At 34.9% G+C, this 26,335-nt stretch overlaps 1 protein-coding gene across 2 annotated transcripts in view; it reads right to left on the minus strand.

The window, feature by feature from the left end:
- UNC13C (unc-13 homolog C) overlaps positions 1–26,335 on the minus strand; it is a 546,797-nt gene that overhangs the window by 238,192 nt on the left and 282,270 nt on the right. For both annotated transcript variants that reach the window (XM_055319980.1, XM_055319979.1), the window contains 3 exons: positions 19,569–19,637; positions 17,870–17,959; positions 12,567–12,695 (listed from right to left, as the gene is read on the minus strand). In XM_055319980.1, the coding sequence (XP_055175955.1) occupies positions 12,567–12,695; positions 17,870–17,959; positions 19,569–19,637 (288 nt within the window). The remainder of the gene's footprint in view (positions 1–12,566; positions 12,696–17,869; positions 17,960–19,568; positions 19,638–26,335) is intronic.

Genomic DNA, 26,335 nt, shown 5'->3' on the forward strand with positions numbered 1-26,335 from the left:
ACTCTTAATCAACATAGTACTGGAAGTCCTAGCACAGCAATTAGACAAGAGAAAGGAATAAAACATATCTAAATTAGTAAAGAAGAAGTGAAACTTTCACTAATTGCATATTACATGATACTGTATATTGAAAATCTTAAAGGTTCCACCAAAAAGTACTAGAACTGATAAATTATTTCATTAAGGTCATAGAATACAAAATCAAGTCCACTGCATTTCTACACACTAATGATGAAACAACAGAAATAGAAATTAAGAAATACCATTTGCAATCACACCAAAAATAATAAAATACCAAGGAATATACTAAGGAGGTAAAAGACCTCTACTTTGAATACTATACAACAGTGATGAAAGAAATTGAAGATGATACAAATAAATGGAAAGATAGTCTATGCTCATGTATTGGAAGAACAAATACTCTTAAAATGTCCATACTACCTAGAGCAAACTACAGATTTAATCCCTATCAAAATACCAACAGCATTTTTCACAAAATCAGGACAAATAATCCCCAAATTTGTATAGAATGACAAATGACTTTGAATAGTTAAAACAATCTTGAAATAGAAAAACAAAGCTGGAGGTCACAATTCCCAATTTCAAGTTTTATTACAAAGCTGTAGTGATTGGAACAATATGGTACTGACACAAAAATAAATAGATCAATAGGACATGATTGAAAGCTCGAAACAAACCTGTGATTTTATGGTCAGTAATCTTTGATAAAGCAGGAAAGAATATCCAATGGGAAAAGGACAGTCTCTTCAACAAATGGTGTTGAGAAAACTGGACAGTTACATGCAAAAGAATGATCCTGAGCCACTCTCTTATGTCATACACAAAAATAAACTCCAAGTGGATTAAAGACCTAAATGTGAGACCTGAAACTAAAAATCCTAGAAGAGAACACACTAATATCTCTGACATCAGCAGTAGCAACATTTTTCTAGATATGACTCTGAGGCAAAGGAAATAAAAGCAAAAAATAAACTTTTGGGACTATATCAAAACAAAAGGCTTCTGCACAGAAAAGGAAATTATCAATAACACTAAAAGACAACATACTAAATGGGAGAAGATATTTGTAGATGACATGTCTGATAAGGGGCTATTATCCAAAATATATAAAGAATTAATACAACTACACACACACACACACACACACACTCCAATTAAAAAGGGTAGAAGAACAGACATTCCTCCAAAGAAGCATAGAGATGGTTAACAGACATATGAAAATGTATATTTCTAGAAACATATAACTTCCAAAAACTGAATCAGGAAGAAATAGAAATTTTGAACAGAACAGCAGTGAAATTCAATCAATCCCAAAAGCTGAAGTTCAAGATCACATGGCTTCACAGGAGATTTACATCAAACATTTAAAGAAGAGTCAATATTACTTTTTCTCGAATTATTCTTCTTAATAATTTCTTATTCCAAAAAAGGGTAGAGGAAAAAATATCCAAATCACATGAGGCCAGTATTACCCTGACACAAAAACCAAAGACATTACAAAAAAAGAAAAAAAAAAAAGAAACTACAGTCCAACTTCTCTGATGAACTTAGATGCAAAAATTCCCAACATATTAGCAAACTGAATCCAACAATATATTTTAAAAAATCATTCACCACAATCAAGTGAGATTTATTCCTGAGATGTAAAAATGGTTCAGTATTTGCAAATCAATGTGACACATCACATTAACAAGAGTAACAACTGAAAAAAGGACCCACATAGTCATCTCAATAGATGCAGAAAAAGCATTTGACAAGATACAACATTCATTCATGAAAAAACTCAACAAAGTAGATTTAGAAGTAACATATATCAAGAAAATAAAAGCTATATATGAAAAACCCGCAGCTGGTATCATACTCAATAGAAAAAAAAAAGAAAGAAAGAAAGAAAGAAAGAAAGAAAGAAAGAAAGAAAGAAAGAAAGAAAGAAAGAAAGAAAAGAAAGCTTTTCCTCTAAAATCAGTAATAAGACAAGCATGTCCACTCTTACCACTTTTATTCAACACAGTACAGGAAGTCCTAGCTGCAGCAATCAGATAAGAAAAAGAAATAAAAGGCATCAAAATTGGCAGTGAAGATAAAATTTTCATTATTTTCAGATGACATGATACTATATAAAGCCCTAAAGGCTCCACCAAAAAAAAAAAAAAACTATTAGAAATGGTAAACGAATTCAGTAGAGTTTTAGAATATAAAGTTAATATACAGAAATCTGCATTTCTATATACTAATTATCAAGTAGCAGAGATAGAAATTAAGAAAATAATCTCATTTACAACTGCCCCCCCCCCCAAATAAAACAGTTAGGGATAAATTTAACCATGAAGGTGAAAGACCTGTACTCTATAAAATATAAGACATAAGTGAAAGAAATTGAAGATGGCACAAATTTAAAGATATTCCATGTTCATGGACTGGAAGAATTAATATTGTTAAAATGCCCCTACTCAAATCAATCTTTAAATTAAATGCAATCCCTATCTAAATACCAACAGCATTTTTCACAGAACTGGAACAAATAATACTAAAATTTGTGTAGAACCACAGAAGGTCTGAAACAGGAAAGCATCTTGAGAAAGAAGAATAAATCTGGAAATATCGCAATTCCAGAGCTCAGGTTATACATAAAGTTATAGTAATCAAAAAAATGTAGCCCTGGCACAAACAACAGATACATAGATCAATAGAATTGGATAGAGAGCCCCAAACTAGATCCACACCTACACAGTCAATTAATTTATGAAAAAGGAGACAAGAATACACAATGGGGAAAAGACAGTCTCTCAGTAAATAGTGATGGAAAAAATGGACAGTTACATACAAAAGAATGAAACTGGACCACTTTCTTCTACTGTTCACAAAAACAAATTCAAGATTAAATACCTAAATGTGAGACTTGAAATCATAAAACACCTCAAAGAAAACATAGGGAGTAATCTTGAGAACATCAGCTTTAGCAACATATTTATGGATATGTCTCCTGAGGCAAGGGACACAAAAGCAATGCACTATTTAGGTTACACCAAAATAATAAGCTTTTGCACAATGAAGGAAATCATCTACAGAACAAAAAGTCAACACACTGAATGGGAGAAGATATTTGCAAATGATTTTTCTGATAAGGGGTTACTATCCAAAATGTATGAAGAACATTTAAACCTAACACCAAAAGAACAAAAAATCCAATTAAAAAATGGGCAGAGGTGCTGAGTAGTCATTTTTCCAAAGAAGATACACAATGGCTAACAGACACATGACATCACTGAGCATCAGGGAAATGCAAATCAAAAGCACAATGAGATATCACTTCTCACCAGTGACAATGGTTAACATCAAAAAGACAAGAAACAAGTGTTGGCAAGGAAGTGGAGGAAGGGAATCCTTGAGAATTTGGTTTGCCTTTGCAGGAATACAAGTGCAACCACTGTGGAAAACAGTATGGAGATTCCACAAAAAATTAAAAATTGATATGCCATATGATCAGTAATTCCACTACAGTATATTTATACCCTGAAAAATGAAAATAGAACTTTGAAAAGATATATTTTCAATGTTTATTGAAGAATGTTTATTATAGATTTACATTATGTAAGATATGAAAGTAATTCAAGTGTCCAGTGATAAAAGAATTGATAAAGAATGTGTAGTACAAAAAATGTGTAGTACATATATTTGGTGGAATAGTCATCATAAAAAAATGAATGAGGTCTTGCCATTTTTGACGGCATGTATGTTCCTAGAAGACATTATGCTAAGTACAATAAGACAGAATAAGAAAAATACCATATAATTTTATTTATATGTCAAATCTAAACAAAATAAAGCAAACAGAAAGACTCCAATGCAAAGAACAAAATGGTGGTTGCCCGAGGGGATAATAATATTGTAATAACATTTAATGGTGGCAGATGGTGACTATACTTATTGTTCTGAGGACTGAGGAATATACAGAGTTGAATAGAATGTTGTACACCTGAAACTGATATGAGACTGCATGTTAATTATACATACATACATACATACATATACACATACAGTTTGTGTTTTGGAGTTTTAAGAAATCTTTCTTATCCTGGACTAGGAAAGGTATTTTCCTATACTATCATTATTTTTACCATTTACACTCATCTCTTTCATACTTTGGAATACACATTGTATATAGTGTTTTATGAGAATCCAGTTCTATTTTCCCCTATCTTCATCTGAGTCTTCATATGATTTTCTTAACACTCTATACTAACCACTGTTCCTTTCCCTAACAATATGTGCACAATTTCTGGTGTAAAAAATTTTTTTTGTGTTTTTGTATTTGTTTAATGAGATTTCTTCTTGTGTGAACTAATAGCTGAGGGAGACTGTTAGTTTTCTACATATATAGTCATATCATCCATGAATTGTAACAGTTTTTTCTTTTTCTTTCTAATACTTATTCTCTTATTTCTTCAAATATTATGATATATAGCAGTATTAATAGGATAATTATCTATATTTCTGAAATGTATGCACCTAAACTTCATTTGTTTAACTTTTAATATTAGCTATAGGTATTTTTTAATGTAACTTTAACCAAATAAAAAAATTCTGTTCCATCCTAGTTTTCTGAGCATTTTTTAAATAAGAAGGAGGCATCAAATTTCAACATATGCTTTTTCTGCTTATTTTGAATTAATATATAATATTTTTCTTTTAGTTAAGTACCATAGTGAATTATATTGATAGTTTTTTTTTTTTAATGTTGAACCGTCCTTTCATGTCTGGGATCAAATTTCTTGGTCTGCTTGTATTTTAAATATGCCACTTGATATTTTATTTTGAAAACTTTTCATCAGTATTTATTAAACACAATGGATTTATCACTTCCCTTGCATGCATTGTCATAATCCATTTTTTTAGAATTAAGATTATACTGGTTTCATTGTCACAACATATTCTATTGTTATTTAGAATTCATTAAGTTTTCATTTGTGACTTAATTTATTTTACTTTGTTAGAAAAACTGAAACACATGTTAATGAGAACAACGGTCTAATAATGTTTTAGGCTTTGAATTTTCATGTTTCTTCCTAATCAATACATCAAATATGTCAATAATTCATTTTGAGCAATTATTTTTATAAGAATTTGTATTTTACTAATGAAGTTGGCATTTAAGAAGAAATTTCATATTCATAACTTTTCTCCTACATGTTTTACAACAAACTTTAAAAGAAAATTATATTTTAAATGTGTAGCCCCTTAGACCTAGTGCTAATACAATAATTACATGAGGTAGTGAAAAGGCACTTATGTGCAGAATGAACAGCATTCCCTAAACTAATGCTACTGATAGCATAAGAAAAGTCCATCGCTTTGAAACGAAACAAAACAACAATAAAACTTAAGAAAAGCCAGGGATATTTTCTAGCCAGCTCCTTAATAATTGCTATTTAAGTAATATCTCAAATTAAAAGTTAAAGAATTAGAATTTTTCTATTTGAAATTTTCAAAGTTATATTTTATTTTTAACTTGCCTTTTATTACTGAGTTATTTAGAATTGTTTAGGGCAAAAACAAAAACAACACAACAAAACTAAAAAAACATAACTAAAGCAACTTCTTTGGTGAAACTAATTGGAAAAGTATATACTTAGAGCTCAAGGTTAGACTTTTTGAAATTTGACCTTTAAGTTCATGTAAGTTGCCAGTTTAAAGTATTCTTGGAGGGTATTCTCTGTCCCAAGGAGTTTTCAGAAGATATCTTGGTCAAAACTTTTAAATAAATAGCAGGATACTTATTACATGCTGCATACATACAGTTGTTTTTGTATACATGGTCTATCAAATAAAGACGTTTTTGTTGATTTCTGCTACTCTGTGTAACACATAGTGTTATGTGCTGTAGATTCAATACTAAATAAGACAGATTTTTTTGTTCTCCATAAACTCAATGTGTACTATGGAAATCAGACAAATAAAAGGAAATTTTAATACATGAAAAAAGAGACTGCTTTTGACCACATAGTGCCAGATGTCTTACAATGAAGTTTACATTTTCTTAGTAAAACTGGACAAGTAAAGAAGGGCATGTTCCTTGGACAGTCCGGGTGGCTCAGTGGTTTAGTGACGCCCTCAGCCCAGGGCGTGGTCATGGAGATCCAGGATCGAGCCCCACGATGGGCTCCCTGCGTGGGGCCTGCTTCTCCCTCTGCCTGTGTCTCTGCCTCTCTATCTCTCTGTCTCTCTCATGAATAAATAAATCTTAAAAAAAAAAAGAAGAGCATGTTCCTGTTCTTTAAGACCACAGACTGCAAGTTACAAATGTAATTTTCATAACAGAAATAGTCATTGCACTATTGTTTATAAGAGTGAAACAGTAAAATTGATATGTACATTGTACATTTATATGCTAGGTAGCTTTAAAAAGATAAGAAAGTGTTTCTAAATGTATCAGCATAGATAGTTCTCAGAAAGTAATATTGAGCTTTAAAAATTACAGAATTCTTACCAAATAACATTTAGGCGGTCTAGTTCTGGAGTGAGCACATGTAACCATACAATTGTACCATATGAGAGACTGATGGTACCACAAAATGGATACTAGACATATATATTAATTGTACACAAAAATGTATCAGAAAGCTAGTGTCAAATTTATAACAGAGATGCCTCAGAAGCAAGAGGCAGGGTACTTTGATTTGGGAGAGAAACAAAGGAACTCGAATCATATATACATATTTTCATACATTTATGATGGGATTATGTCCCAATAAACCCATCATAAACTGAATATATAAGTAAAAATTCATTTAACACACCTAACCAACCATATGTCTCAGCTTAGCATACCCTACCTTAAATATACTCAGAACACTCACAAAAGCATCTAACATGAAGATTTTAGAATAAAGTATTCAATGTCTCATGAAATTTATTGAATAATGTACTGAAAGTGAAAAATAGAATGGTTGTATGGGTACAGAATGGTTCAATCAGCTGTTTACCCTTGTGATTGTGTGGGTGAAATTGCTGTGGCTCACTGCCACTGCCCAGCATCATGAAAGAGGATCATATCACATATTGCTAGTTCAGGAAAAGATCAAAATTCAAAATTTCAAGTACAGTTTCTACTGAATGCCTGTCACTTTCACATCATTGTAAAGTCAAGAAATCGTAAGTTGAACCATCATAAGCTGGAGACCATCTCTATGTGATTTTTTTCAAAAATAGGAAAGTAGGTAGTAAGTGGAAGGTAGGTAGCTAGCTAGGTAGGTAGCTATTCATTCAGTACTATTATATATTAGGCACTAATGTAAGTCTAAGCTCACTTCAGCGGGAAAAATGATAGTTTTTTTTTTCAATAAAATACAAACATTTCAAACAGATTTCACAATGTTTTTTTCAGACTTGAGAATTTTTGGCTTATCCTTTCCTGGAAGAACATCTATATAAAAGACAATCTGTAATCTGAAGGCTGCCTTAGGATCATGAAACAGCAGGGAAAATTAACTCAGTGATTTTAATAATCATATTACCAAGCAAGAAAACACCCATTTATTAAAGTCCACATAAGGAGGTCCTGTATTTGTGGGATGGGTAGAACATTTTATTTTTTATTTTTATTTTTTTAACAGTTTTCTTTTTTTTAAATTTTTATTTATTTATGATAGTCACACACAGAGAGAGAGAGAGAGAGAGAGGCAGAGACACAGGCAGAGGGAGAAGCAGGCTCCATGTACCGGGAGCCCGACGTGGGATTCGATCCCGAGTCTCCAGGATCGCGCCCCGGGCCAAAGGCAGGCGCTAAACCGCTGTGCCACCCGGGGATCCTGGGTAGAACATTTTAAAACTCCAACTTTCAAATTTAAATAGAAAAATATCCACTTAAGTATATTAAAATTGAGACTTTCTTGTAAGTGTACACTGTGACAAAGATAAAGATCACAGATTACAAAAAAAATCTTTGCAATGTCAAAAGCTGACAAAGGACTAAGAAACTCCAGAATATTAACCAGAAAAACACAAAAATTCTATTTAAAAAATAGGCACAAGATACAAACAGCTAATTTAGAAAACTACTCAAAAAGCTAATATAATAAAAAACTTATGAGAAGATTCTTAAACTCAAAGAAATATATTTAGAACACTGGGCGAATTTATAGATTATCTCATGTATCTTTATGTAAGAGATAAATCATCTATGCCTACAATGCCATATTTGAGTTCTTAGGCTAAGCTGAATGACAACAAAACTCAGTGATTCAGCCAAGGTGAAGCCTATTCCTTGAGTGTGCAACCAGCCTCTGGAGAGCGCACTTCTATCTTGTTCTTCTAACTGTAGCTACTTTGACTTTTCCCTTAAATCTATTTTCCATTTTTATTTCAAGCATTATTTTCATCTGGTTATCCAAAACCTCTTTAGAGAAAGAAAGTGTGCTTCCACATTTAAATAATCAGGATTATACTATGTCTAACAACCTTGAAATTCTTGATTTTTTTCTTTCTTTTTTTTTTTTTTTTTTTTTGGTTTTAGGCATTATTTCTTCTAAAGAGAACTTAGATAAAAGTAGTATGAATATTAAAAACATGTCTTGATGAAGAAACTAAGGCATGAAGAGGCTCAGTGGTGCATCTAAGGCTACAAAAAAATAATAATCAAGAAAGCTAGGATTTTAACTCAATAGTTCTGACATCAGAGACCATGTTCTTGACCATAGTTTTTGAAGCAGAATCACCAAAAGAGTCTATAAATAGCTAACTAACATAACGCTGTTTTTATAAAGTTTTTTTTTTTTTTTTATTAATTAGCAACCCTACTCTTTGTCAGGCACAGCCTTGAATACTGGAGCTACAAAGATGAAATTCATAGCCTAGTGGGGAAGACAGGCCAAACAGGTATTACATTATTTTATGCGTACTAAATTCAGCCTGGTAAGTGCACTGGTGCGAACATGCCAGGATATGATGAAAGCAGAGAGCAGGAGCATGTAATTTACCTAGGAGAGGCTCTAAAAACTTTCAGCCTAACAAGCTAGAGTTAGCCATGAAGGGGTTTTGGGGAGGTTAAACAACTCTAGGTAGGTAAAGACAACAGACTAAGTCATCATGGAGTTTAGCGAGTTGAATAAAAAAAAAACATGAGGTGGAAATGAGGTTGCATTAAGGAAAGACAGAGCTCAGATCCTGGAGGGCCTTTGGATAAATGGTAAACCGTTTGGATTTAATCCCATAAGTGAATGGAGATTATAGATTCATAGATAGGACAGTCACAAAAACATGGATATATTTTAAATAGATAGTTTAGGTGGCAGGTTGGAAACTGATTCAAAAGTCTATTAGTCAAAAAAAGCTAAGTTATGCTTTGGTAACAAATAATCTTCAAATCTCAATGAGTTAATGCAGTAATGGATTATTTCTTAAATATCCAAAGTAAAGCTGGCTGGATAGCCCTCCCCTACCTGGTAGCTATACCATCTAAAATGCGTGTACTTTCAGATTACTGTGGCAAAGGAGAGAGAGAGCTGGAGGATATTGTGGGATGTTTTCAAGCACAGGGACTGGATATGGCATTCATCAATTTCTCTCATATCTCACCATCCAGGGCCCTGTGGCATGAACCAGCACAATTCCAAGAGGCTTTAGGCAATCACTTGAGTGTCTACTACAGAATAGAGCACTCCTTTCTCTCTCTTGTAAGAGGCCAAAAATACCTATAAATTATTATTGTACTGTTTGAGAAAAAGTATTATTATTCATGTATTCAATTCACTCAACACATTCTTTTTTGAGCACGTACTATGATCCAGGCATTCACATTGTTCCTGTGGGTAAATTCTTATTTGGCTTTCCATTTACACAATGATATGTGCAAAGGACAAAGTAAGAGTAAGTGTAGTGGAAGGTGTAATATGGGCCAATTCTGCATCTTAGAGGCAGCTGTGAGGACCTGATTTTGACTGAAAAGAGGGGACTTAGAACATTCTATGCAATAGAGGGACATGAACTGACTTATTTTTTAAAAAAGGATTCTTCTTGCTGCTCTACTGCAACTAGACTTGGATGGTAGGGTGTAAACATTATCTCTACAAAGAAATTATATAGTAATGAGCAATGGTGGGGGCTCAGCTCAGGATGGAAGCATGAAGCATGGGGCTGCTAAAAAGTGGTTAGAATCCTGATATATTGTGAAGATAAGGTATTTAGTTTTGAAGATAAAGTTATCAGAACTTGAGGACAATTTAGACATGTGGTATGAGGTAAAAGGTCTTGAACTCCCAGGAGGAGAGCACTGCAGTCCACTGATGGGAGATGTACCTTTACCATTAAAACTTGTGAGATGGGTTCAGAAGGGCTTTAGAATATTAGTGTTCTAAATTAGTCAGATCCAATAGGTGCTTCCTTTAGAACTTCAAAGAATAACAATGTTTACAGAAAAGTCTTTTTCTTAGATGGAAAGCTTACCTCCAAATATTCCATTTTCCCATGTTGACAAGATTTCTTATATAATCTGTATAGATCTCTCTATGTAAAAATAAAACTAACTGGTTGGCAAACTATATAAATATCTTTCTTTTTAAAAGCCAAATCAGGAAATATTAAGCTATGCTAGATTCATTTTGATGTGACACTTCATTTACTTTTTGTTAAGGGCATGCTTCCTTTCTGGGACCTGCCCATATTTCTATGTCTCTTGTAAAAATAAAACTGTTTATGTTATTTATCAATTATTATTAGTAGTTAAATAAGGTATGCCATTCTGGTGATTTGGTTCATTCACTGGGTGTGAATTAGTAGAACCGTAGGTCATATTTAAGCTGAATTTTGATGAAGGCAGAGAATGGGAGAAGAAGATTTTAGGCATATAGAACAGGACAAATAAATACAGGAATATAAAAAGAAGATGACCAATTCATGAAAACAACAGAATTTAGGGTTCATGAGAGGGACAGTGTGTTTGGAGTTACAAGGATTAAGAAACTGGGGCTGGTAAGTTTTGGTAAGATTGATTATGAAGTTATGTGTGGATAACATATTGAGTATAACTGCAAGTTTCAATTTTACCTTTAGGCTAAAATAAAGACAATGATGTTGAAATGTAAAAGAGTTGAAGAGCCTTATAAGAAGAAGATAGAGAAAAGACAATAGGAAGCAATTAGAAAGCCACCCAATAGAAGAGCAAAGTTGAGAGACAATTTAATCATTGGGAATCCAAAAGAACTAAGTTTCTAAACATGAGCACATCTAGCAGGAATAATAAGCTAACGTTATAAGCAATTATGTGGTTATACATTATTTTTTATACAATGATAAATTCCAGCTTTGATTTTTTTTCTCCTACTAGGCTAAGGAAGTCAGAAAGTTTTACTACTGTAGGAAGCCCAGCTTGACACCTAACTTTAAAGAATCCAATTTGCTTTCATCTAATATATATTATCTAGAATCTGCCCCACTCAAGTAACCAAGAAGTTCCAGAGGCAATTGTGCAGTTTTCAGCATCAAGTAGGGTGACTCCTTTCTTCAGGAAAGTGGATAGGCAATAGATACATATTCAAGAGCCATCCCCAAACACCAGTTTTACAGGAATGATGGCAATGCATAAATCATAGCATATATTAGAAAACTTCAATGCAACAAAAAGACATATTACACATAAAGAGGAAGTAATGTTTATGAAATCACATAACCAACAAAGGATTAATGTCCAGAACATAGTTTAGAATTTGTTTACAAATTAATAAATAAAAATAATAATAATAAAAAAAACAAATTAATAAATAAAAGACAAGCCCATAGAAAAATCAGCAGAGGTTTAATAGGCAATTCACAGAAAATAAAACTGTAGTGTTTATTGAGCATATGTGAAAATATGTTCAAATGGATCGCTCTCAGTGTTTATCTTTGAGGGAAAAGGAAGGAGGAAAACTGCATTTGGAAAAAGCACAAAGGGAAATGCCACTTTGTAACATTTAATGCCTTTAGACAGTAAATAACAGAACAAATATTACTAAATGTTAACATTGGATGATCTGGGTGGTAATTGCATGTATATTTAGTTTGTTTTCTGTATTTTCTCCTGCATTTTTGAAATATTCCTTAATAATAAATTTTTACATATAATGATTTTACCATCCTGTTACACAAATATTTCCCCATCTATCATGTTTATGAGACAAAACGAGAAGGGAGGCAGTTATGAGTTAGGGGAAGAACATAAGAGTCAAGTTGGAATCCTAACTTCTGAACAGTCCCAAATCTGCCAGTTGATCACTTTGAGACTTTTAGCAAATCAATTATTGTTCTGAAACTCACTCATCTGAAAAATGTAACAAAACAAAACAAAAAACCCCAAAAGAAAAAAAAAAAAACAGTATCTACCTTTACCACACAAAGTTATTTTAAGGACTGAATTGTTTCATGTAAATGAAAGTGATGTTCATATGTGAAGAAAAGATAGTGGGAATTCTCAAATCCCACATTTAATGTGAAATTCATTTTACCATTTAGTGTCATTCTAAACTTAAAGAAACAGGCATTAGAAACAGAAAGGAGAATGTATCTTTTCTTACCGGATCTATCAGCTGGGAATAGAGTTCATGACAATTGTCAAAAATATACTTGTATGTAGAATCCAGGCACGCTCTAACACAGTCCTTCACCACCATGCTGGCCTTTGGGGGGCTTTGCAGCTCCAGAACCTGACAAACAAATTATTTTCTTAAATTCAAAAAGAGAAGATTGCAATCCAGTATAAATAACTTAAACAACCTCAATAAATGTTTTTGGTTGATTTTTCTATGTTCAGGGAAATTGTGGTCTTAGCAATGTTTTAAGTGTATAAATACTTTATCTTCTTGATATGACAACTCAGTGAAAATCATCATAGTTGTAAATATTCAAATAGAAACACTGAGAGCGACCAATTACAACATTATTCATCCACTCATACTGTTTAATAATTCAACAATTATTTATCATCTACTGTATGTCTGACGGTACATACAGTATATTGCAATGAATAAATGAATAAAAAATCCCTTTCCTCATGGACCTAAATTCTAGTTTATAACAAAATAAATCAGTAAAATATATTACATTGATGATGCACACTAAAAAGAAAAGTAAAGCAGAGAAGGGATGGAAAGTGTTTCAGTGGAATAAAATGAACACAGAGAATACAATAGTAGGTGAATTCAGAGAAGTAAGAGGGAGGATGGAACCAGGGAAACTATCTATATCTAGACTATTTTATAAACCTTAGCTTTGATTAAGGTGGGAAGGAACTGGACTGTTTCAGCAGAAGAGCAAAGTGACCTAACTGAACTATCTTTTGAAAGGTTCCCTTCAGCTACTTAAGGTGGGCTATGAAAAAAGTAGAAAGACCAGTGATGAGAATAGCACAATAATTCAGTCAATATATTGCTTGCTCTATGTTGTTAAGTAAGCTAGGGGCTGTTAAAAGAAATCATACTATGTCTAATTTGAGAAGGAAGAGCGAACAGAATCTGCTGACAGATTGGATGATGTGAAAAAAAAGAGAACGGTTAGGACCCCAAGGTGTCAGCCTAAGTAACTGGTACAGTGGAGGTAGGTCAATTGAGATGAGCAAAGCTGTGCACAGGAAACTGGTAACTCAGTTTCAGGTCGGTTAAGATTGATCAGGTGGTTATGCATAGAAGTAGATTTCAAGTAGACATTTGGATATGAGTCTAGACTCATGCAGATGTCCGGGGCTAGAGATAAAAATGTAAAAATGATTAGCTTAAAGAAGGAAAAACTAAACAACAGTGTCTGGGAAATCCAGGGAAGAAAGGGTCTCCTGATTGATGAAATATATTGATACTGAACATTATAGGATAAGGATTGATAGGTGACCACTAGAATTCACAAACAATGGTCATTGGAGATTTTGATAAGATCATTCTTGGAAAAATGATGGAGTAAAAGTTTGGAGTGAGTTCAACATTCCAGGTGATTTTGAGGATTAATATTGTTAAAATTTCAGTTCTCTCCAGATGAATCTTTAGATTTAATCCAATCCCAATCAACATCCCAGCAAGAACTAATAACACCTAAACAATTCTGAAAAAGTATGTTCTTAAGATCTGCTGTATCTGATTTTAAGATTTTAAGATCTAATTTTCAGATTTGCTATAAGGGGGCAGCCCGGGTGGCTCAGCGGTTTAGCGCTGCCTTCAGTCCAGGGCTTGATCCTGGAGACCCAGGATTGAGACCCACGTCGGGCTCCCTGCATGGAGCCTGCTTCTCCCTCTGTCTGTGTCTCTGCCTCTCTCTCTCTCTGTGTGTGTGTGTGTCTCATGAATAAATAAAGTCTTAATAAAAATCCTTAAAAAAAGAGATTTGCTATAAGGCTATAGTAAATAAGGGAGTATGTTAATGGTGAAAGTATAGACAACTGAACAGTATGCAGTCCAGAAATAGACTCAAACAATATGGACAAGTGATTTATTTTTAATTATGATGCAAAGTTAATTCAATGAATAAAGGATAATCAAAGGAAAAAAGTTATATTTGACCCATACCTCATACCACACTAAAAAACAAAAAACAACAAAACCTCTCAAAACACATGACTAAACATGTAAGATAAAATAAAACTTTTAGAAGAAACACAGGAAAATCTCTTTGTGACCTTCATTGAGCCAGAAGCACCATCTACAAATAAAAAAACTGACAAAGTAAACAGCAAAATTATGCACTTTTGCTATACAAATGTACTATTTGAAAATTAAAAGACAAAGCAGATAGGGAGAAAATGCTAACAAATAAAGTATCTGATGAAAATCTTGTATCCAGACTATATACAGAGATATAAATGTAGAAATGATTAGCTTAAAGAATAGTTATTTTTACAGTCTATTTCTAAAGTCTTAAAACATTATTTTTAGTAATCTGTAAAACATGGGGCTTGAATTCATGGCACCAAGATGGAGTCACATGCCCTTTCAACTGAATCAGCCGGGTGCCCCAAAGAACTCTTAATACTCAAAAACAAAAACAAACACAAACAAACAAAAAAAAGCAAAAAAAAAAAAAAAATCCAAACCACATAAAAATGAGCAAAACATTCCAACAGATTATTCATTAAAGAAATTCAGATGGCAAATCAGCCCAAGAAAGGATGATAAGGGGACGCCTGGGTGGTTCAACAGTTAAGTGTCTGTCTTGCCGAGGGCGCGATCCTGGGATTTTGGAATTCGAGTCCCGTATTGGGCTCTCTATGGGGAGCCTGCTTCTCCCTCTGCTTATGTCTCTGCCTCTCATGAATGAAAAAATAAAATCTTTTTTAAAAAAGGATGATCACTATTAATTGAGAAATAAAACTAAGACCATAATAGGATACTTCACTATTAGAATGGCTAAAAAAATAGTAATAATAATTTCAACCACAGAAAATATCAAGAGTTTCACCAGATGATGTAGAGCAATTGGAACTCTTGTGCATTGCTGCTAGGAATACAAAACTGTACAACTGCTTTGAAAAAATAATTTGCCATTACTTGTAAAGTTAATCATACATTTATCAAATGATCCAGGAACTTCCCTTCAAGGCAAGTAAAAGCTTATATTTACACTAATAATATGTATGTAAATATTTGTAACAGTATTGTTTATAACCCCAGCTAAGGGACAACCCAAATGCCTGTTGTGTATACATAACTGAGAATTATTACCCAGCAACAAAAAGGAATAAACAGTTGATACACTCAACAAGATGGATGATTAGCCCATGTGTCATGCTATAAAGCAACTATTTCATTTACATGATATTTTGGAAAAGGCAAAACTAACTTGATGAGATGAGCATGGGGTATTATACTCTATGTTGGCAAATTGAATTTAAATAAAATATTTTTTTAAAAAAAGGAAAAGGCAAAACTATAGGGAGACAACAACAGATCAGTGGTCACCAAACACTGTGGGCAAAGGTTTGAGTGTAAAGCGGCAGCAATAGGGAATTCTGGAGAACTATGGCACTGTTTTATATGCTGGCTGTAGTGGTGGTTACACAACTACACATTTGCCAAAACTAACAGATCTGTACAACAAAGGAATGGATTTTACTGTCTGTAATGAGAAAAGAAAAAAAATGGGATGAGAAACTTGTTCAAAAGATACTGAGAGAATAGAAATTGGGAAGAAAACATGAAGAGGATGATTTTGAGGGGCTTTGGTATTAAAGGAAAAGAGGGGGCACCTGGGTGGTTCAGTTGGCAAAGCGTCTGCCTTTGGCCAAGGTCATGATCCCAGAGTCCTGGGATTGAGTCTCAGATTGGGCGTTCTGCTAAGTGGGGAGTTGGCTTCTCTTTCTTCCTTTGTCCCTCCTCCGTGCTTGTGTTCTCTCTCTCTCTCTCTCTCACAAATAAATAAATAAAATGTCAAAAAAAAAAAAAAGGAAAAGAGGAATTAGGGTATAGTAGCTGGAGAAGGAAGTAGAGTCCATCATTGAAGGGAGTGGGGAGGACTGATTCAACAGAGTTTTAGTACTTAGGAGGGGATGAAATCAATTGCACAGGTGGAATTGGTAGCCTTTTCTAGGAGAACAGACAGCTAATCAATAGTAATAAAAAACAAGGAAGAGTATATGGACACAGATGCAGGTAAGTAGATACGTGGGGTGGGTAGCAGGAGCATGTGGTCTGAGCTTGAGGAAGCTCTCCAGACTTTGCTCCTGTTTTGTTTTGTGTTTTTGGTTTTGGTTTTTGGTTTTTTTTCAGTGCAATAGGAAGCAAGGTACTCAGCTGGTAGTGAGGAGGGTGGAGGATGTGCTAGAAGTTTGAGACTTTGTTTCTTAACACTACAAGACTGATGACTGAGGAATGGCAGATATGTGGCACTTATAAAGGCACCCTTTACCCTCATTCCCATTTCCCCACTTCAGTGTGGATGGCAGGTATCACCTGTCAATAAAGTAACGTTTCCCTCTGAGCCTGGTTGGAGGCTAACAATCATTCTCTGCACACTGTTCCAACAGCTGCTGCCAAGATACCAGAATGGACATAAATTCCATTTATCCCAGTCACTCAATGTGGCTGTGATTTGAAGCCAAATGAATTTTATTTGAACTTTAAAAAATCTAAATGATTGCTGATACAGTATGGTTTTGTTTTCTCTCTCTCTTTCTCTCTCTCTCTCTCTCTCTCTCTCTCTCTCTCATATAGTACCATTTTTAGTGCTTCTAGGGAAAACAACCATGGACAACTGAAAATTTTATTTTTTTTCTGTACAGAACTTTTCTGAATAAACATCATAAAACTTTCTTTCAAAGAGCAAAATGTTTTTAGCCCATAGTCTGACAGGTAGTTTTAGGAGACACTTTACATGAATTGTCCTGCTAGCCAAATTATGATTGCAGAGAGCTTGCTGTTACAGCAGAGTAGATCTATCTAAAAAGAAATGCCTGCACAGTTTGGTAGATAATAGTTATACTAATAGTTTAAGCAATCTAATCTATTCCTATAAAGACCGTTCCAGGGCTGAAAATGAGAGTTGCCACAACTGGGGCAAACTTAAAAGAATCAGCTACTCTCTTGGGATGAAAAAGTCAGCAAGACATCTGAGTTAAACTAAAATAAGAAGTAAACTCATTTCCATTTAGCATTCTTAGGAACTTTTTTTTTTTAGTAAGTGCTATGTTTATGTAAGATGGATTTAATTTAAAACTACATTTGAGCCAAACATATCAGAATATTTTAGGTGTTTAGGATAATCCCTTTCAACACATGATTTAGCACTGCAAAAGGAATCACAGCATAATTGCTAGGGTTGAATGGTAGCGATCAAGAGATGACTTTAATGGGGAATGAGTGTGTTATGACACACCAGGATAGCGATAAATAAAATGAGGTACCTTCATTCTAAAAAAGGTGATACTTGTTAGCAGGTCAACAGTTGATTTCAGGTCTTGCAGTCTTTCAGCATTGCTGGCAGGAAAGTTTTCCTGGTTAATTAAGAAATAGAAAATGGGTAAATTATCAGCCTTAAACTTGTAATGGGAAAATAAACTAAGACTAACCATCTGGGAAAGAAAATGGGAAGTGAACTATGTAAAATTACAAAAATATCCCTATAGCATTCTTAAAATATTTTATCATAAAACATTATAAAAAGTAAACAATTGGAAAAATTATCTTTAGTCTTAGAAAGCCATATCCTTCTATTTATTTCCAACAGTGTAATAAAAATATACAAAATAATATCATTCATGCATAGTTATTATTCAACTTTGTTCATATAGTAGTTTTGCAGCTAAAAGTGGAGGGGACAACATGTATTTGGAAATATCTTTTTTTATAATTTTCTCAAGATGGGTAATTTTTTCCAAAAGTAAAACTTTGGGAACTTTTACATGTGCTACATTTACTTCTAGCTACAAAGAAACTTTTAAAAGTTTAAAGAAAAATAAGACTACACTGCAGAGTTTCTCCTGGAAGTACTATGGATTTCAAAAAAAGTCTGTTGGTGAGATTTGGTGGAAATGTGATATAAAAATAAAAATGTTCAGAATTTTGAAGTAAAGGGAAGATATAATTATGAAAATGTTTGATCTAAGGAATAATTTTAACATTGAGAAATTTCTCATTTTTACGTGTTTTCAAATTGACTTTTTAAAGAGCAATCAGAAAAACCATAGGTAACTTTTAGATATTCATGAACTCACATAGAGTTAAGGTATCCAAATGATGACAAATGAGGTACCTTCCAGGCCCTTTTGGATCTCATATACCTTTCTCATTGCCCGTGTAGCAGTTACCTTCTACCAGTGTTGGCCCCAGTTCCAACAGGAAGGATGAATTTGACAAAACGTGGTATCATAATTTACAGAAATATGAAATTAAGATATCCATCAAAATGAACTAAAACATGAATGCAGAAGATATACATATGTGCAGATATGGAATGATGTTTAGAATAAATTGTTAAAGAATGCAACAGTTATTGCTACAGATTCTTTTGTAAATAAAACTTTAAATGGTCTGTAACTAAGATTTTTTGTAACTAAAATCATATGTGTATTTACAAACACAATATATATGAATATATTTTTGTGTGTGTGTATTTCACCTGGAGGTGAAGTACAGAAGAGTTGACAACAAGTTTGGTCAGCTACAAAAGATCACATTGTACTGATCTAGAAAGAGTGAATTAAGCAGTGAGTCCAAGTAGGTATCTTAAAAGCTGGGGAAATATCAGCAGGATGTCTCAGTAACAAGGGGTGAGCTTTCAGAATGAGGACTCTGTCACATGTCTACTTCATGGATTAGTTTATTGTGACTCAATCTGATAGTCATTATAATTATAAAATTAAAGCTACACACACACACACACAGACATATGTTACTATCGTAGGCTTATTTGGGGCAAGGTCCCTGAACAAGGGGCATCAGCTTGCTTACTTAGGGGACTTTTTCCAGTGTGACAGAACCTGAGTTCCCAAGATCAGTATTTTTACTTTTCCATTACACAAAGGATGATTTTCTACAATATGACAGGAAAGCATCTCAGACAAACATGGTATTTTACCTTCAGGTAGATAATTTTGTACATACCCTATACTTTGACAGGTCAATCCTTAAAGAGTTATGCAACTGGTCCAGTAGTTTTATGAATTTTTCCCTCTGTATAAACAAGCACAAAGTAGGACAATGGAAATAAATGGCCATTCTAAATGTATCCTCACAACAAATCTTTGAGTTATTGTCCCCATTTTATAGAAAGAAGGTTCAAAGATGTCAATGATTATCTAAGATGATAGAGCTAGTATGTGACATAACAATGATTTAAATGCAGATCTCTCGGACATCAAATCCAGGCTTTTCACAATAAGCCACAGGGCCTCTCTGTGACAAATAAGAAAATATCCAGAAAGTTGTGGAGTGCGGAAAGAGTCCAGAAAACTGAATATCCACTGTACTAATTCACAACAATATGAGTCGGCAAGAAAAAACGTGACCTACCCCTCTTCCTATCCCCACACACCACAGTACCTCCCCAGAAATATTGTTTTTTAAATTTCTTCTACCTAAGCAAGTGGGAATTGCTATTGTTCTCATCAAGAACAATTTCAAAAAGCATTTTCCTTTTGGTAACAAGTACAAACTTCATACTCTGAAAATATCAATCACCTTTAATGTTGTTCATGATTCAGTGTTTTAAAAAAAAGTATAAAATATCAAACCAAAAAAAATTGATGCTTTCCTCTGAGGTTGTATCAGTGTTGGGCTGACCTCTTCATAAGATGTAAAGACAAGAATAAGTTTGCTTATAAGGATGAAGTTGTGTTGATTAATAAAGTAAATAAATTAGATAAGATGAAAACATCCAAGTCACACAAACTTTATAGTTAGACAATCCTCCATTTGGAGTCTAATCAAAAATGAAAAAAAAAGATAGGGAAGTAGAAGTAAGCAACAGTAAAGGTCTCTCTGTCTGCATTACTATTCTGTAAATAACAAAGTGCACTTTGGAAGATATTGGCCAAAGTAACCTTTTCCTAATACTTTCATGAATAAGTTGGATTTATGGGGTTATAACTCATCCCTTGAAGTCACTGATTTTGATGAAGTGAGCTGAATATTAACAGGAGTTGATGAATTGTTCCTAAGTTGAAACTCCAATTTTCTGAATAAACTGCCTTTTTCAGGTTTGTATGTCATACAATAAAGCTTGATATTACCTTTGTGTTAAAGCCCTGCAGGGGCAACAACAGAGCCCAAGAAATGTACCTTGCCTTCAACATGCTTGCCGTCTTGCTAGGCAGAGAAGACTCTCCAGTAAAGCTATTGAAAAATACAGATGAGTTGAAGGTCTTAGATTTTTTTTTCTTTCCCACACTTCACTGTTCTTTCCTAGGGAAAGAAGGTGAACTATTCTGTCCTTTTATTAACGCCCATCCTGCAACCACCTGGATCAGTAGCTCTCAATCGAAGCAGAAAAATTTAAGAGCCACTACCATCATCAGTTTAGGTCATGGCAAAGTTAATCATTCAATGATTGTAAAAGTTAACATGTTCATGTCTTGGGATGCTTCATCTGACCTCTGTGATTGGTACAAATCATCAAGACAGCTGCCATGACCCTAGTCATCCATGCTAATGCCTAAATCACTGGCCTTCTTATATACCGGGACTGACTGTTCTGGTTCTCTACTTGATATCCATTTTCCCATTCTTCCTTATTAATAGAACCTTATGAGACAAATGTGTCCATTATGAAATACCTACCTACCTTCCCAAACCTTTTTTCTCTAGAAATGGCCATGCAGTATGATTTAGGCTAGTGAGATATATAGAGTTTATAAAGGGGATGGACTCAGAGAACGTATTATGAATGAATTATTATTTGAAAAGATTCTAAAAGAGACTTTGGCAAACACCATTGTATTAACGTGTTTGCTATATAATTCTTTGTCAGGCTTTCTCTCCATCTGTTCTGTGTTTTTCTCCTTTCTCCCACCTGAAATTCAGATCAGACAAAAGAAGGTAAAACAGTCCTGTGACTCCCAGATGAAAAGCGAAACAAGCAATTATACCCAGTGGAGCAGGGAGTTGGGAGCCATCCCCTCTCCCCTTAGCATTGTCTGCCTACCCCTTTCAAAAAATTACAATCCTTAGCAGCTACACTAGCTCTGAATTCCTTATTACCTTTGGACTTGAGTTACATGGGGAAAAAAATATTATTTACTTAAGTTTGTTTAGTTTGTTTCATGCAGCCAAACAGAATTCTGACTGATAGGGATCACACATGTGGGCTTCCCACCTAAGTCTTCAGCACCCAGCTGGAAAATTTACATTCAAGGAACACAGAACACTGTGGAGAATACCACCAGGCTTGTTGTCGCTAAATCCCAGACACTATCAGATGATGTGAAATTAAAAGTGTGCTACTGACTGAATTTTCATAGAGATTCTTTAAACAGCAGGACAGCTTGAAATTTAATTTTATTTATCGTATTTCTATTTAACTAGAGTGAGATTGCCTTTGCCAGAGCTGAGGAGGCCTATTTCCTGCATGGTGTGATTTGAAGAATAACAAAAGAGTGGGTGATTAAAAAATGATTCTCCTGAGGGGACATGTCCACAACATCTGAAACCACTATGTCACTCAGCTCTCCATGTCAGGTAAGGTCTACACATACCTAGTATTTGGTAGCAGGCCACATCAATCATAATACCGACTGCTATCAGTTATCAAAAACTTAGGTTTAATTAGTTGATAAGAATAACTCTAGACCAGGGGTCAGAAAACTGTAAAGAGCCAGATAGTAAATATTTTCAGCCTGTCACCTGTCCTGTCACAACCATTAAACTCCACCACTGAAGCACAGTAGCTCCCATAGACAATATATATACAAATGGGAATGGTTATTCCCCAATAAAATTGTGTTTATTGGACAAGGGAATTTTTTAAAGATTTTATTTATCTAAGAGAGAGAGAGCATGTGTGCATAAGAGGGAGGAGGAGCAAAGAGAGAGGGAGAAGGAGGATCCCCTCTGAGCAGAGAGCTCTAGGGACTCATGTCAGGTCCTAGGATCATGACCTCAGCCCAAAGCAGGCACTTAACCAACTGGGACACCCAGGTGCCCACTGAATAGTGAAATTTGAAATTCTTGTAATTTTCATGTGTCGTAAAATCATAGTCTTCTTTTGATATTTTTTAATCATTTAAAATGTGGAAACCATTCTCACGTCCTCGACCCATACAAAACCAACTAGTGGGTTGGTTTTGGCCTAAGGGCACAGGGGAGATTTTGAGTAGAGGTAGGCAGTTGCTACTCCACAAGTGGATTCAAATCAACAAGAAATGTCAACATATTGCCCCAGGATCCTGGGAACTGTAGAAGGGAAAGCTCTTATAAGGAAGGGATGTAAAAACCGCTGCATCACCCTTGACTTTTCTCTTCCATTTCTTTGTTTCTCAGTATCTCAACTCCAGAAGCAGGAAGTGATTTAATTCAAAGCTGATGATGATGCTTCAGCTTACCCAGGAGGAGCCCTAGCTATGTGTTCACATGATCTCAGGTTTTCGTAAACTTTGTAAAAATAGGATTGAAAATATTCTGACTTGGACTACCTAATTGTAATAACTTTTCCAGATAGTATCATCAAAAGTAGTAATTCAGGGATCCCTGGGTGGCGCAGCGGTTTGGCGCCTGCCTTTGGCCCAGGGCGCGATCCTGGAGACCCAGGATCGAATCCCACATCCGGCTCCCGGTGCATGGAGCCTGCTTCTCCCTCTGCCTGTGTCTCTGCCTCTCTCTCTCTCTCTCTGTGACTATCATAAATAAATAAAAATTAAAAAAAAGAATATCTATAAAAGTAGTAATTCATTAAAAAGAACAGAACATTTCAAATAGAAATAATACATAGCCTATTTCGATATTTTTTTGAAAATTTAATCATGGGAACATATTGGAAATATGTTTACATTTCTTGTGGAGTTGAGATTAATACTGATATTGGCAGGTATCATAAAATAATAAAATTCACTACAATGATGGTATCAGTGACAAACTAATAAATGTGATCAATTAAAGGAGTATTTAAGGAGTCACTTCATAGGCAAGCTAGAAAAGCCCTGAGATGATACTGTCCAGTGACCAAGAGAGCCTCAACATTTCTATCAGTCTGACTAAACTTTAAACAGGTTTCTCCCTGACTCTAGACCCGAATCTTTTTTTTTTAATTTTTAGAGCATTCTCTCTAAAAAACTTATAACTGTAAATTCTTTCTCTGTCCCTTTGAAATGTAAATCTTTTTTGAAATGTAAATCTTTTAAAAAGCCTCTCGCCAGGTTGCTTTACAACCCAGGAATGTCTTCCTTAAGTATTTGGGAGCTATCAAAGGGACAGGCTTGTCCCAGCCTCTGTGGGGCATGTAGGAGACTAATTTTGGTATGTGTCAAGTAGTAAACACAGACAGCCTCATCACAGAAAAAGATTTGCATACCCATCGAAAAGTTAATGCTGGTCACGTGCCACTTAACCTTCCCCTTAATATCCTCAGCTTTTTTTTTTTTTAAAGATTTTATTTATTTATTCATGAGAGACACACACAGAGAGGAGAGGCAGAGACACAGGCAGAGGGAGAAGCAGGCTCCATGCAGGGAGCCCGATGTGGGACTTGGGACTTGGGACTCGATCCTGAGTCTCCAGGATCAGGCCCTGGGCTGAAGGTGGCGCTAAACCACTGAGCCACCCGGGCTGCCTAGCTTTTTTTTTTTTTTTTTTTTTTTCCAGCTTATTCCAGCCCTTAAAAACTCTAACATTTGTCTTAGTATAGCCGAACTCAGGGTGAACCCTGGCCTCTCCCGCTCTGGCAATGGCCTCAAATTAAGTTCTTTTTCTCTTTCTCCCTTTCCCTTTCTTTTCCTTTTCTTTCTTTCTTTTTCTTTTGTAAGATTTTATTTCTTCATGAGAGACAGAGGCAGAGACACAGGCAAAGAGAGAAGCTGGCTTCCTGTGGGGAGCCCTATGCAGGGACCCAATCCCAGAACTCTGGGATCAGGACCTGAGCCAAACACAAATGCTTTGGCAACCACTGAACCACCCAGGTGCACCCTCAAATTAAGTTTTCATTGCCTGTTTAACTCTCCTGGGTACACTTTTTGTTTCGACATCGCATACGAAAGAAACATAATAAATGTTTTCTGAAACTTGATGGAAGTCATTAAAATGTGTGGCATTATCAATGAATTGTGAAGTTAATGGAAACTTCTCTAAAATATCAAACTAAAAAGTTTGATCAACTAAATAAAAAGTTTGATCAACTCTTCTAAAGACGATTACCTTTCTTCAATAAAAAAATATATTTCAGGATTTTCACTATATGAAGAAATGATCAATGAACGTGCAGTCAAAAACTCTAGAAAAACTTTTAAAGACATGTATCAGAAAGCTAATTAATGAAAATATTATATTGTTTTTGTGAAATTTGTAATGTTTTTGGTGTCATAGTAATTTATAATTCACTGGGACTCATTTTTTATTAGAAATGAATATTATGGGCAACCCAGGTGGCTCAGAGGTTTAGCGCCACCTTCAGCCCAGGGCGTGATCCTGGAGACCCGGGATCAAGTCCCACATTAGGCTCCTTGCATGGAGCCTGCTTCTCCCTCTGCCTGTGTCTCTGCCCCTCTTTCTCTGTCTCTCATGAATAAATAAATAAAATCTTTAAAAAATAATTTAAAAGTGAATATTACTTTTTTATTGATAATTTGCATTCTTCTTAATAAAAGTCTCATCAGGGGCCCCTGAATGGCTCAGTTGGTTAAGCATCTGCCTTCAGCTCAGGTCATAATCCCAGGGTCTTGGGATCAAGCCCCAAGCTTCAGGTCAAGCCCCTCATCGCACCCTGCTCAGTGGGGAGTCTGTTTCCCTTTCTCCTACTCCCTCGTTTGTGCTTTTTTTCCCCCCCTCTGTTAAATAAAAAAAAAAAAAATCTTTTTTTTTTTTAAGATTTTACTTATTTATTCATAGACACACACAGAGAGAGAGGCAGAGACACAGGCAGAGGGAGAAGCAGGTTCCATGAAGGGAGCCCGATGCGGGACTCAATCCCGGGTCTCCAGGATCACACCCCAGGCTGCAGGCGGTGCCAAACCGCTGCGTCACCAGGACTGCCCAAATAAATAAAATCTTTTTTTTTAATTTTTTTTATTTATTTATTTATTTATTTATTTATTTATTTATTTATTTATTTATTTATTTATGATAGTCACACAGAGAGAGAGAGAGAGAGAGAGAGAGAGGCAGAGACACAGGCAGAGGGAGAAGCAGGCCCCATGCACCGGGAGCCCGACGTGGGATTCGATCCCGGGTCTCCAGGATCGCGCCCTGGGCCAAAGGCAGGCGCCAAACCACTGCGCCACCCAGGGATCCCATAAACAAAATCTTAAAAAAAAAAAAAAGTCTCAAAAAAAAAAAAGTCTCATTGAATTATATAAGGTCTAGGAAGCATAAAACCTAGATCTATGTCTTCCCAGAACTAATCATTTGTCAAGTCATAAAAGAAACAATCTCTTCTAAAATGTTTCCCACATCCATTTTCTCCTTTGCCACATCAACTTCATTTTCTCTAAGCCCCTGTCCCACTTTGCCCTGTCAAGAGTAGCATATCAACCCTATCACTAATTTCCATCTAGACCACCTGTGCTCAAAACAGAACTGGTTTACTAACTCCTCCTTTCTTCAGTGTGGCTACCTATAATCTGAGACTGGAAAACTAAGCACCATTTTTGCCAAACTCCTTTGCAGATAGGTTTATGCAGTTACCTTAGTTTCTGCCTCTTAGATGCATGTATGCTGCTACATTTGGA

The sequence above is a fragment of the Nyctereutes procyonoides genome, unplaced genomic scaffold (assembly GCF_905146905.1).
Source record: "Nyctereutes procyonoides isolate TBG_1078 unplaced genomic scaffold, NYPRO_anot_genome, whole genome shotgun sequence".
Lineage (NCBI taxonomy): Eukaryota > Metazoa > Chordata > Mammalia > Carnivora > Canidae > Nyctereutes > Nyctereutes procyonoides.